This window comes from Nyctibius grandis, unplaced genomic scaffold (assembly GCF_013368605.1).
Source record: "Nyctibius grandis isolate bNycGra1 unplaced genomic scaffold, bNycGra1.pri scaffold_100_arrow_ctg1, whole genome shotgun sequence".
In the NCBI taxonomy this organism is placed as follows: Eukaryota; Metazoa; Chordata; class Aves; order Nyctibiiformes; family Nyctibiidae; genus Nyctibius; species Nyctibius grandis.
In genome coordinates, this window is record NW_027167476.1 from 67,492 (window position 1) to 80,770 (window position 13,279).

At 64.0% G+C, this 13,279-nt stretch overlaps 1 protein-coding gene across 1 annotated transcript in view; it reads left to right on the forward strand.

Annotated features, from left to right (window-relative positions):
* The window catches only part of SND1 (staphylococcal nuclease and tudor domain containing 1), a gene marked incomplete at its 3' end in the record, with an annotated part of 77,208 nt that extends 64,799 nt beyond the window's left edge, over positions 1 to 12,409 (forward strand). The window contains exons 16-17 of the mRNA XM_068424524.1: positions 5,098 to 5,247; positions 12,301 to 12,409. Of these exons, the coding sequence (XP_068280625.1) occupies positions 5,098 to 5,247; positions 12,301 to 12,409 (259 nt within the window). The remainder of the gene's footprint in view (positions 1 to 5,097; positions 5,248 to 12,300) is intronic.
* Positions 12,410 to 13,279: the final 870 nt, after the last annotated feature.

Sequence of the window (13,279 nt, forward strand, 5' to 3'; positions counted from 1 at the left end):
GACATCAATACTGAGATGTGGTGACCCCAAAGGCTGCAGTGTTTGGGACATGGTGACCCCAAAGACTGCAGATACGGTGTCAGGATGTGGTGACCCCAAATGCTGAGATGTGGTGACCCCAAAGGCTGCAGACACACGGTGTCAGGACATGATGACCCCAAAGGCTGCAGCATTTGGGATGTGGGGACCCCAAAGGCTGCAGATGTGGTGTGAGGACATGGTGACCCCAAATGCTGAGATGTGGTGACACCAGCTGCTGCAGACACACGGTGTCGGGACACGGTGACCCCAAAGGCTGCAGCATTTGGGATGTGGGGACCCCAAAGGCTGCAGATGCAGTGTGAGGACATGGTGACCCTAATACTGCAGGTGTCAGGATGTGGAGGCCCCAAATGCTGAGATGTGGTGACACCAGCTGCTGCAGACACACAGTGTTGGGATATGGTGACCCCAAAGGCTGCAGACATCAATACTGAGATGTGGTGACCCCAAAGGCTGCAGACACACGGTGTCAGGACACGTTGACCCCAAAGGCTGCAGCGTTTGGGGTCAGGATGTGGAGACCCCAAATGCTGAGATGTGGTGACCCCAAAGGCTGCAGACACACGGTGTCGGGACACGGTGACCCCAAAGGCTGCAGATGCAGTGTGAGGACATGGTGACCCTAAATACTGCAGGTATGATGTCAGGATGTGGTGACCCCAAAGGCTGCAGACACACGGTGTCAGGACATGGTGACCCCAAAGGCTGCAGCGTTTGGGATGTGGGGACCCCAGAGGCTGCAGATGTGGTGTGAGGACATGGTGACCCCAAATGCTGAGATGTGGTGACACCAGCTGCTGCAGACACACGGTGTCGGGACATGGTGACCCCAAAGACTGCAGCATTTGGGATGTGGGGACCCCAAAGGCTGCAGATGCAGTGTCGGGACATGGTGACCCCAAAGACTGCAGATACGGTGTCAGGATGTGGAGACCCCAAATGCTGAGATGTGGTGACCCCAAAGGCTGCAGACACACGGTGTCAGGACATGGTGACCCCAAAGGCTGCAGCATTTGGGATGTGGGGACCCCAAAGGCTGCAGATGTGGTGTGAGGACATGGTGACCCCAAATGCTGAGATGTGGTGACACCAGCTGCTGCAGACACACGGTGTTGGGACACAGTGACCCCAAAGGCTGCAGCATTTGGGATGTGGGGACCCCAAAGGCTGCAGATGCAGTGTCGGGACATGGTGACCCCAAAGACTGCAGGTGTCAGGATGTGAAGACCCCAAATGCTGAGATGTGGTGACCCCAAAGGCTGCAGACACACGGTGTCAGGACACGGTGACCCCAAAGGCTGCAGCATTTGGGATGTGGGGACCCCAAAGGCTGCAGATGTGTGATGTCAGGATGTGGTGACCCCAAATGCTGAGATGTGGTGACCCCAAAGGCTGCAGACACACGGTGTCAGGACATGGTGACCCCAAGGCTGCAGGTGTCAGGATGTGAAGACCCCAAATGCTGAGATGTGGTGACCCCAAAGGCTGCAGACACACGGTGTCGGGACACGGTGACCCCAAAGGCTGCAGCGTTTGGGATGTGGGGACCCCAAAGACTGCAGATGTGGTGTGAGGACATGGTGACCCCAAATGCTGAGATGTGGTGACACCAGCTGCTGCAGACACACGGTGTTGGGACACGGTGACCCCAAAGGCTGCAGCGTTTGGGATGTGGGGACCCAAAGACTGCAGATGTGGTCTGAGGACATGGTGACCCCAAATGCTGAGATGTGGTGACCCCAAAGGCTGCAGACACACGGTGTCAGGACACGGTGACCCCAAAGGCTGCAGCGTGTGGGATGTGGGGACCCCAAAGGCTGCAGATGTGGTGTGAGGACATGGTGACCCTAAATACTGCAGGCATGGTGTCAGGACATGGTGACCCCAAAGGCTGCAGCATTTGGGATGTGGGGACCCCAGAGGCTGCAGATGTGTGATGTCAGGATGTGGTGACCCCAAATGCTGAGATGTGGTGACACCAAATGCTGAGATGTGGTGACACGGTGCCCGGGCGCTGCCGTTACGGGGGCAGAGCCCTATAAATACATCCCATAACGGTGCCGGGACGGCTCGGGACAGCACGAGGTTGAACCGAACCGCGGGCTGCCGGTGACCTGCCTTATGGGGGGGGTCCCGGCTGGGGGGTACCCCGGGATGCTGCGGGATGCTGTGGGGTGCTGTGGGGTCCTGCGGGATGCTGCGGGGTACCCCAGGATGCTGCGGGATGCACCAGGATGCTGTGGGGTACCCCAGGATGCTGTGGGATGCCCTGGGATGCTTTAGGGTACCCCAGAATGCTGTGGGATACCCCGAGATGCTGCAGGATGCCCCAGGATGCCCCAGGGTGCTGTGGGGTCCCCTGGGATGCTGCAGGATGCTATGGGATACCCCAGAATGCTGCAGGATGCACTGGGATGCTGCAGGATGCCCCAGGACAGTGTGAGATGCTGCAGGATGCCCCAGGGTGCTGTGGGGTACCCCAGGATGCTGTAGGAAGCCCTCAAATGCTCTGGGATACCCTGGGATGCTGCAGGGTACCCCAGGATGCTGCGGGATGCACTGGGATGCTGCAGGATGCTGTGGGGTACCCCAGGATGCTGCGGGATGCTGCAGGATGCACTGGGATGCAGTGGGATGCAGCAGGATGCTGTGGGGTACCCCAGGATGCTGTGGGATGCTGCAGGATGCACTGGGATGCACTGGGATGCTGCAGGATGCTGTGGGGTACCCCAGGATCCTGTGGGATGCCCTGGGATGCTGTGGGGTGCTGCGGGATGCTGCAGGGTACCCCAGAATGCTGTGGGATACCCCAGAATGCTGCAGGATGCACTGGGATGCTGCAGGATGCACTGGGATGCTGTGGGATGGTGTGGGATGCTGCAGGATGCTGCAGGATGCTGCAGGGTACCCCAGGATGCTGTGGGATACCCCAGAATGCTGTGGGATGCTGCAGGATGCACTGGGATGCAGTGGGATGCTGTGGGATGCTGCAGGGTACCCCAGGATGCTGTGGGATGCTGCAGGATGCACTGGGATGCACTGGGATGCTGCAGGATACCCTGAGATGCTGCAGGATGCTGTGGGGTACCCCAGAATGCTATGGGATGCTGCAGGATGCTGCAGGATGCACTGGGATGCAGTGGGATGCTGCAGGATGCTACAGGGTACCCCGGGATGCCCCAGGATGCCCTGGGATGCTGCAGGGTACTTGCCCCCAGCCCTCGCCCTCCATCCCTGCGGCGCTGGGGCCAGGGTCGGAGCATCCTCCACAGCCCCGGCAGCTCCTCCATCCCCCCCCAGTGCCACCGGCAAAAGCGGGGGAGCGGAGCCCTGCCGGGACCCCGGGCGGGGACGGTGGCGGCCACGGGACAAACCGCAGCCTGGGGCTGTGTGGGTTAACCCGTGCCAGGCCCGGGGAGGCCCAGAGCTGCTGCTCGGGGTTATTGGTGACTTCGCTGGGCTCGCGTGGGTCCCCCCGAGTGGCCCCGTGCCCTCGGTGTGGCGAGGAGGAGGAGGGGGAGGAAGGGCAGACTCGCTCTTGGCGGCTCTGGCTACAGTGCGGCGCTGGAGGATGCTTCTGGCCGGGGACGCTGGTACCGCGTTGGCACGGGCGAGATGCGTGCCAGGGCCTGGCTTCAGCGCCGTCAGTGCCATGCCGGAGGGTGCCAGAGCTGTGCCAGAGCTGTGCCCATCTGTGCAGAGCTGTGCCAGAGCTGTGCCCATCTGTGCCAGAGCGGTGCCAAAGCCATGCCAGAGCTGTGCCCATCCGTGCAGAGCTGTGCCAGAGCTGTGCCCATCCGTGCCAGAGCTGTGCCAGAGCCATGCCAGAGCTGTGCCCATCCATGCCAGAGCCATGCCAGGGCTGTGCCCAGCCATGCCAGAGCTGTGCCCATCCATGCCAGATCCATGCCAGAGCTGTGCCCATCTGTGCCAGAGCTGTGCCAGAGCCATGCCAGAGCTGTGCCCATCCGTGCCAGAGCTGTGCCAGAGCCATGCCAGAGCTGTGCCCATCCATGCCAGAGCTGTGCCAGAGCTGTGCCCGTCTGTGCCAGAGCTGTGCCCATCCGTGCCGTGCCATGCCAGGGCTGTGCCCTGCACCCTGCCTGGTGCCAGGAGGAGGAGGAGGAGGACATGCGCCTCTGCTCCTTCCTCCTGCTCACACCCGGGGTCTGTGCACGGTGCCGCCGGTGCCCGGTGGGTTCGGGGGCCGCCGCGGGGGGGTCCGGGAGCTCGGGGACCCCTGAGCCACCAGCGACGGGTGCGCTGGGGTCGCCCCCAAAGTGCTCTGCAGCCACCGTCCCCCCGGCCTCGCTGGCGAGGTCACCAGTGACACGGTGACACGGGGACACGGGGACCTCACAACTGCAGGGTGGGCTCCCGGCGCTCTCTGGCTGCTCCTGGGGTGGGGGGGTCATGTCCCCTGTGCCTGCCGGGGTGACAGTGGCATCCCCTGCTCATCCCCATGTCCCCATCCCTGCTGGCTCTTCCCCTGCTCATCCCCATGTCCCCATCCCTGCTCATCCCCGTGTCCCCATCCCTGCTCGTCCCCCTGTCCCCATCCCTGCTCGTCCCCATGTCCCCATCCCTGCTCATCCCCCTGTCCCCATCCCTGTCCCATGTCCCTGTCCCCATGTCCCCATCCCTGCTCATCCCCCTGTCCCCATCCCTGCTCGTCCCCCTGTCCCCATCCCTGCTCGTCCCCGTGTCCCCATCCCTGCTCGTCCCCATGTCCCCATCCCTGCATGTCCCTCTGTCCCCATCCCTGCTCGTCCCCGTGTCCCCATCCCTGCTCATCCCCATGTCCCCATCCTCGCTGTCCCCCTGTCCCCATCGCCGCTGTCCCAGGCTCTCCCTGCCCCGGTGCCCGGGAGGTGCCAGCGCTGGGGACCCTCCTGTGTCCCAGGACCTGCTCACATCCCCCCTGGGGCTCCGGTGTCTCCTTTTCCTCCCCAAAACATTCCTTTCGGGTGACGTCCCCAGCAATGGCACGTGGGTGACCGCTGGCCTCCTCCCAGCACCTCACTCTTCCTCCTCTCCCTCCTCTTCCTCCCGCAGGCATCGAGTGTCCGCGGGGAGCCCGGAACCTGCCGGGGCTGGTGCAGGAGGGCGAGCCCTTCAGCGAGGAGGCCACCCACTTCACCAAGGAGCTGGTGCTGCAGCGGGAGGTAGGGGACGGCGTGGGGTTGGGGGGCTGTGACATGTGGGGTCAGGGGTCTGCAGCACGTGGGGGCTGCGACACGTGGGGTCGGGGGGCTCCGGCACGTGGGGTCAGGGGTCTGTGACACATGGGGTCTGTGGCACGTGGGGTCAGGGGCTGCATCATGTGGGGTCGGGGGTCTGTGGCATGTGGGGGCTGTGGCACGTGGGGTCAGGGGGCTGCGTCGTGTGGGGTCGAGGGGCTGTGGCACGTGGGGTCTGTGACTCATGGGGTCAGGGGGCTGCGGCACGTGGGGTCGGGGGGCTGTGACACATGGGGTCAGGGGGGCTGCGTCACATGGGGTCTGCGGCACGTGGGGTCTGTGGCATATGGGGTCTGCGACATGTGGGGTCAGGGGGCTGCATCGTGTGGGGTTGGGGGTCTGTGGCATGTGGGGTTGGGGGTCTGTGGCACATGGGGTCTGCGTCACGTGGGGTCGGGGGTCTGCGTCATGTGGGGTCTGTGACACGTGGGGTCGGGTCTGTGGCACATGGGGTCTGTGGCACATGGGGTCTGTGGCATGTGGGGTCAGGGGGCTGCGTCGTGTGGGGTCGGAGGTCTGTGGCACTTGGGGTCTGTGACTCATGGGGTCGGGGGGCTGCGGCACGTGGGGTCGGGGGTCTGTGGCATGTGGGGTCGGGGGTCTGTGGCATGTGGGGTTGGGGGTCTGCGTCATGTGGGGTCTGTGACACGTGGGGTCAGGGGTCTGCGACACGTGGGGTCTGTGGCATATGGGGTCTGCGACGTGGGGTCAGGGGGCTGCATCGTGTGGGGTCAGGGGTCTGTGGCATGTGGGGTTGGGGGTCTGTGGCACATGGGGTCTGTGGCACATGGGGTCGGGGGTCTGCGTCATGTGGGGTCTGTGACACATGGGGTCGGGTCTGTGGCACATGGGGTCTGTGGCACATGGGGTCTGCGGCATGTGGGGTTGGGGGGCTGCGTCGTGTGGGGTCGGGGATCTGTGGCACATGGGGTCTGTGACTCATGGGGTCGGGGGTCTGTGGCACGTGGGGTCGGGGGTCTGTGGCACGTGGGGTCTGCGGCACTTGGGGTCGGGGGTCTGTGTCATGTGGGGTCTGCGTCATGTGGGGTCTGGGGTCCGTGACACGTGGGGTCAGGGGGCTGTGTCACGTGGGATCTGTGACACATGGGGTCGGGGGTCTGTGGCACGTGGGGTCTGCGGCACGTGGGGTCGGGGGGGCTGTGTCATGTGGGGTCCTGCGTCATGTGGGGTCAGGGGTCCGTGACACGTGGGGTCAGGGGGCTGTGTCACGTGGGATCTGTGACACATGGGGTCGGGGGGCTGCGGCACGTGGGGTCTGCGGCACGTGGGGTCAGGGGGCTGCGTCATGTGGGATCTACGGCACGTGGGGTCAGGGGTCTGCGACATGTGGGTTCCTGTGGCATATGGGGTCTGCGACATGTGGGGTCCAGGGGGCTGCATCGTGTGGGGTCGGGGGTCTGTGGCATGTGGGGTCGGGGGTCTGTGGCGCATGGGGTCTGCGTCGTGTGGGGTCAGGGGTCTGCGTCATGTGGGTCTGTGGCACATGGGGTCTGTGGCACGTGGGGTCTGTGACGTGGGGTCAGGGGGCTGCATCGTGTGGGGTCGGGGTCTGTGGCACGTGGGGGTCTGTGACTCATGGGGTCGGGGGGCTGTGACACATGGGGTCTGTGACACATGGGGTCTGTGGCACGTGGGGTTGGGGGGCTGTGTCATGTGGGGATGGGGGTCTGCGGCACATGGGGTCTGTGGCATATGGGGTCTGCGACATGTGGGGTCAGGGGGCTGCGTCGTGTGGGGTCGGGGGGCTGCAGCACGTGGGGTCAGGGGTCCGTGACATGTGGGGTCAGGGTCCGTGACATGTGGGGTCAGGGGGTCTGTGGCACATGGGGCCGGGGGTCCTGTGGCACATGGGGCAGGGGCTGGGGCACCCTCTGAGGGTCTTGTGTCGGTGCATCGTGGTTTCGTGGTGGTGCCAAGGGCCGGAGCCTGGCGATGCTGGGTGATGCCCAGAGGTTTATTTTATTTATTTATTTTATTTTATTTTATTTTATTTTATTTTATTTTATTCTATTCTATTTTATTCTATTTTATTCTATTTTATATTTTATTTTACTATTTTTGGTGGCAATCAGTGCTGAGTTGTGGTCTCTGCTCTGAACGTGCCCTTGGCTGTGGCTCTGGTGCGCTGGCGTAGCCCTGCCTTCACACTCCGCGCTGCCAGTCCCACACCAAGGAGGACTGGGGTGTACTGGGATGGACTGGGCTGGACTGGGATGGACTGGGATACACGATGGATGAGGATGGATGTGGTGGTGGATGCTCAGCAGCTGCACAGTGGATGCAGGGTGGATGTGTGGCAGATACACAACAGATACACAGGGGATGCACAGTGGATGCAGGGTGGGTGCACAGCAGAAGCGCAGGGGAGCAGTGGTGGTTGCACAGAGGATGCACAGAGGATGCACAGAGGATGCAGGGTGGATGTAAGGTGAATGTGTGGCAGATGCACAACAGATACACCGTGGATGCTCAGTGGTATGCCTCAGCAGATGCAGGGTGGGTGCACAGCAGAAGCGCAGGGGATGCAGTGGTGGTTGCACAGAGGATGCACAGAGAATACACAGAGGATGCACAGAGGATGCAGGGTGGATGTAAGGTGAATGTGTGGCAGATACACAACTGATACACAGGGGATGCACAGTGGGTGCAGGGTGGGTGCACAGCAGAAGCGCAGGGGATGCAGTGATGGTTGCACAGAGGATGCGCAGAGAATACACAGAGGGATGCACAGAGGATGCACAGAGGAAGCAGGGTTGGATGTAAGGTGAATGTGTGGCAGATGCACAACAGATACACAGTGGATGTGTAGTGGATGCTCAGGCAGATGCAGGGTGGCTGCACAGCAGAAGCGGAGGGGGATGCAGTGGTGGATGCAGTGGTGGTTGCACAGAGAATACACAGAGGATGCACAGAGGATGCAGGGTGGCTGTAGGGTGAATGTGTGGCAGGTATCACGGTGGATGAGGGTGGATGTGTGCTGGATGCTCAGCAGATGCACAGTGGGTGCTCAGGGGATGCAGGGTGGCTGCAGGGTGGGTGTGTGGCAGATACACAACAGATCACAGTGGATGCACGTGGATGCTCAGCAGATGCAGGGTGGGTGCGCAGAGGATGCACTGTGGTTGCAGGGCGGATGTGGGGTGGATGTAGGGCGGGTGTGTGGCTGATACACGATGGATGCACAGTGGATGTGCGGTGGATGCTCAGCAGATGCACAGCGGATACACGGTGGATGTGTGGCAGATACACAACAGATACCACCGTGGATGCTCAGGCGGATGCTCTGCAGATGCAGGGTGTCTGCAGGGTGGATGTGTGGCAGATACACAACAGATACACTGTGGATCCACAGTGGTATGCTCAGTGGATGCAGGGTGGCTGCCACAGCAGAAGCGGAGGGGATGCAGTGGTGGATGCAGTGGTGGTTGCACAGAGAATACACAGAGGGATGCACAGAGGATGCAGGGTGGGTGTAGGGTTATGTGTGGCAGATACACAACAGATACACAGGGGATGCACAGTGCATGCAGGGGTGGGTGGCACAGCAGAAGCGCAGGGGATGCAGTGGTGGATGCACGAGGATGCACAGAGAATACACAGAGGATGCACAGAGGAATGCACAGAGAATGCACAGAGAATACACAGAGGATGCACAGAGAATACACAGAGGATGCACAGAAGGATGCCAGACGATGCATTGGTGGGTGCACAGTGGATGCAGAGTGGATGTAAGGTGAATGTGTGGCAGGTACACGGTGGATGCACGGTAGATGCGTGGTGGATGCTCAGCAGATGCACAGAGGATGCTCAGCAGATGCAGGGTGGGTGCAGGGTGGTTGTGTGGCAGATACACGACAGATACACAGTGGATACATAGTGGATGCTCAGCAGATACACAGTGGATGCAAGTGTGGCACATACCTGACAGATGCACAGTGGATGCTCAGGAGATGCCACAGTGGATGCACAAGGGATGCAGGCAGATGCACAGCGGGTGCTCAGCGGATGCAGGGTGGGTGCGTGGCAGATACACAACAGTTACACAGTGGATGCTCAGCGGGATGCGTGACGGACGCGCGGTGAACGGACGCAGGCACGTGGCAAACGCGGGCGCTGCCGTGGGCACCTCCCCAGCACCGTGCGCCCGGGGCGGGGAGCGACCCGACCTCGCGTGGCCCCACTAATTCCATAAATCACCCCGCGCGGGCAGCGGCTCCGTCTCCTCAGCTGAAAAAACTCAGCCCCCCCCTTGCCCCCGCAGCCCCTCACCCACCCCTTTGGGTGCCAGCACAGCGCTGGGTGCCAGCATGGCACGGGGAGGGGGTGCCCCTGCTCTGTGTAGGAATGGGGGGGGCTGGGGGTAGGAATGGGGGGGCTGGGGCAGGAATAGAGGGGCTGGGGTAGGAGTAGGGGGGCTGGGGTAGGGAGTAGAGGGGCTGGGGTAGGAGTAGGGGGGCTGGGGTAGGAGTAGAGGGGCTGGGGTAGGAATGGGGGGGGCTGGGGTAGGAGTAGAGGGGCTGGGGTAGGAATGGGAGGGCTGGGGTAGGAGTAGAGGGGCGGGGGTAGGAATGGGGGGGCTGGGGTAGGAATAGGGGGGCTGGGGCAGGAATAGGGGGGGCTAGGGGTAGGAGTAGAGGGGCTGGGGTAGGAATGGGGGGGCTGGGGTAGGGGAATAGGGGGGCTGGGGTAGGAATGGGGGGGCTGGGTAGGAATAGAGGGGCTGGGGTAGGAATAGGGGGGCTGGGGTAGGAATGGGGGGGCTGGGGTAGGAATAGAGGGGCTGGGGTAGGAATAGGGGGGGCTGGGGTAGGAATAGAGGGGCTGGGGTAGGAATGGGGGGGCTGGGTAGGAATAGGGGGGCTGGGGTAGGAATGGGGGGGCTGGGGTAGGGGGGGCTGGGGTAGGAATAGAGGGGCTGGGGTAGGATATGGGGGGCTGGGGTAGGAGTAGGGGGGCTGGGGTAGGAATGGGGGGGCTGGGGTAGGAGTAGAGGGGCTGGGGTAGGAATGGGGGGGGCTGGGGTAGGAATAGGGGGGGCTGGGGTAGGAATGGGGGGGGCTGGGGTAGGAATAGAGGGGCTGGGGTAGGAATGGGGGGGGCTGGGGTAGGAATGGGTGGGCTGGGGTAAGGAATGGGGGGGCTGGGGCAGGAATAGGGGGGCTGGGGTAGGAATGGGGGGGCTGGTGTAGGAGTAGGGGGGGCTGGGGCCAGGAATGGGGGGGCTGGGGTAGGAGTAGGGGGGCTGGGGTAGGAATAGAGGGGCTGGGGTAGGAATGGGGGGGGCTGGGGTAGGAATAGAGGGGCTGGGGTAGGAATAGGGGGGCTGGGGTAGGAGTAGGGGGCTGGGGTAGGAATGGGGGGGCTGGGGTAGGAATGGGGGGGCTGGGGCAGGAATGGGGGGGTTGGAGGCAGGAATAGAGGGGCTGGGGTAGGAATGGGGGGGCTGGGGTAGGGGGGCTGGGGTAGGAATAGAGGGGCTGGGGTAGGAATGGGGGGGCTGGGGCAGGAATGGGGGGGCTGGGGTAGGAATGGGGGGGCTGGGGTAGGGGGGCTGGGGTAGGAATAGAGGGGCTGGGGTAGGAGTAGAGGGGCTGGGGTAGGAGTAGAGGGGCTGGGTAGGAATGGGGGGGGTTGGGGTAGGAATAGGGGGGCTGGGGCAGGGGACAGGGACAGGAGGTGACCCCCAGACATGGCAGGGGACAGGGACAGGAGGTGACACCCCAGACGTGGCAGGGGACGGGGACAGGAGGTGACCCCCAGACCGGTGTCACCCCCTGTCCCCAGCGCGTGGCGGGTGCGCGGGCGCCGTGCCCCCCCCGGGGCCGGTCCCTCACGCGGGGCCGCGCGTTCCATCATCGTTACGGTTTTAATTAGAGGCTTCGGCTGCTGCGTCAGCACTTGGCGGGAGCCCTGGCGGGCACGGCGCTGTGCTGGGGAGGGGAGAGACCCTGCCTGCACCCTGCCTGCAGCCCTGCCTGCATCCCTGCATCCATCCCTGCATCCCCCCCTGCATCCCCCCCTGCAGCCCTGCCTGCACCCTGCCTGCAGCCCTGCATCCATCCCTGCACCCCTCCTGCATCCCCCCCTGCATCCCTGCACCCCCCCTGCATCCCTGCCTGCATCCCTGCATCCATCCCTGCATCCATCCCTGCATCCCTGCCTGCATCCCTGCATCCCTGCCTGCATTCCTTCATCCCTGCATGCAGCCCTGCATCCCTGCCTGCATCCCCCCTGCATCCCCCCTGCATCCCTGCACCCCTCTGCATCCCCCCCTGCATCCCCCCTGCATCCCTGCCTGCAGCCCTGCCTGCATCCCTGCATCCATCCCTGCCTGCATCCCCTGCATCCCCCCTGCAGCCCTGCATCCCCCCCGCATCCCTGCCCCCTGCATCCCTGCATCCCTGCCTGCATCCCTGCCTGCCTGCAGCCTTGCATCCCTGCCTGCATCCCTGCCTGCATCCCTGCATCCCTACCTACATCCCTGCCTGCAGCCCTGCTATCCCCCCTTCATCCCCCCCTGCATCCCCCCCCTCCATCCCTGCCTGCATCCTGCCTGCATCCCCCCTGCATCCCTGCAATCCCCCCTTCATCCCCCCTGCATCCCCCCCTCCATCCCTGCCTGCATCCCTGCCTGCATCCCCCCTGCATCCCTGCATCCCTGCCTGCATCCCTGCCTGCATCCCTGCCTGCAGCCCCCCCCTGCAGCCTGCCTGCATCCCTGCCTGCAGCCCTGCAGCCCTGCACCCCTCCTGCATCCCTGCCTGCAACCCCCCACCATCCCCCCACCATCCCCCAGCACCCCAGGGTGCCATGGCCCGAGGGGTGGGCCGTCCCACAGCCGTGCTGGCTTCTGTCACCTCCTGGGGGACAGGGACAGGGGGTACCCGGAGCGTGGCCACGAGGCGTTGGGTGGGGGAGCCCAGTGGCTGCCGTCCCCTGCGCCGAGGTCACCGGGTGCGGTGACCGTGCCTCAGTTTCCCCGTGTGCCCTCCACCAGCTCACCCACCCACCAGCGATGTCCCCAGGGTGACGCCGGGCGAGGACGGGGACAAGGGGACGGAGCAGGGGTCCCCCGGGAGGACCCCCGTGTGCCCCGGGAAGGCAGGGTGAGGGTCCCCCGAGCCCTGGGGCTGGGGAGGGGGACTCTGGGTGGGCACCGGCGGGTGCCAGCAAAAGGGGGGGGGTGCGGTGCTGGACCACAGGCCGCTGGGGCACGAGTGAACCGGGGTGGGGGTCCCGGTGGTGGTCCCCGAGGCTCCCACGGTGGCCCGGGGTGGGGACACCCGTGCTGGGGGAGGGGGGGGAGCAGCCAAATTCCTGCCCATCCCCTCGCCGCCGGGGATGCTCCGGTGCCACCCGTGATGCTCCGGTGCCACCCGTGATGCTCTGGTGCTGCTGGTGATTGCTCTGGTGCCACCCATGATGCTCTGGTGCCACCCGTGATGCTCCGGTGCTGCCCATGATGCTCCGGTGCCATCCGTGATGCTCCGGTGCTGCTGGTGATGCCCCTAGTGCTGCCGGTGATGATCCGGTGCCACCGGTGGTGCTCTGGTGCCACCTGTGATGCTCCGGTGCCACCGGTGATGCTCCGGTGCTGCTGGTGATGCTCTGGTGCCACTGGTGATGCTCTGGTGCTGCCGGTGATGCTCAGGTGCTGCCGGTGATGCTCCGGTGCCACCAGTGGTGCTCTGGTGCCACCCATGATGCTCCGGTGCTGCTGGTGATGCTCTGGTGCCACCCGTGATGCTCCGGTGCCACCAGTGGTGCTCTGGTGCCACCCATGATGCTCTGGTGCCACCCGTGATGCTCCGGTGCTGCTGGGGATGCTCCAGTGCTGCTCGGGTGCTGCCGGTGATGCCCCAGTGCCGCCAGTGCCACCCGTGATGCTCCCAGAGGATCAGTGTCTCGTGGCCGTGTGCTCGGCTCATCCGGCCGCGTGCAGGCACCGGGCTGGCCCCGGTAGCCGGGGACTACCG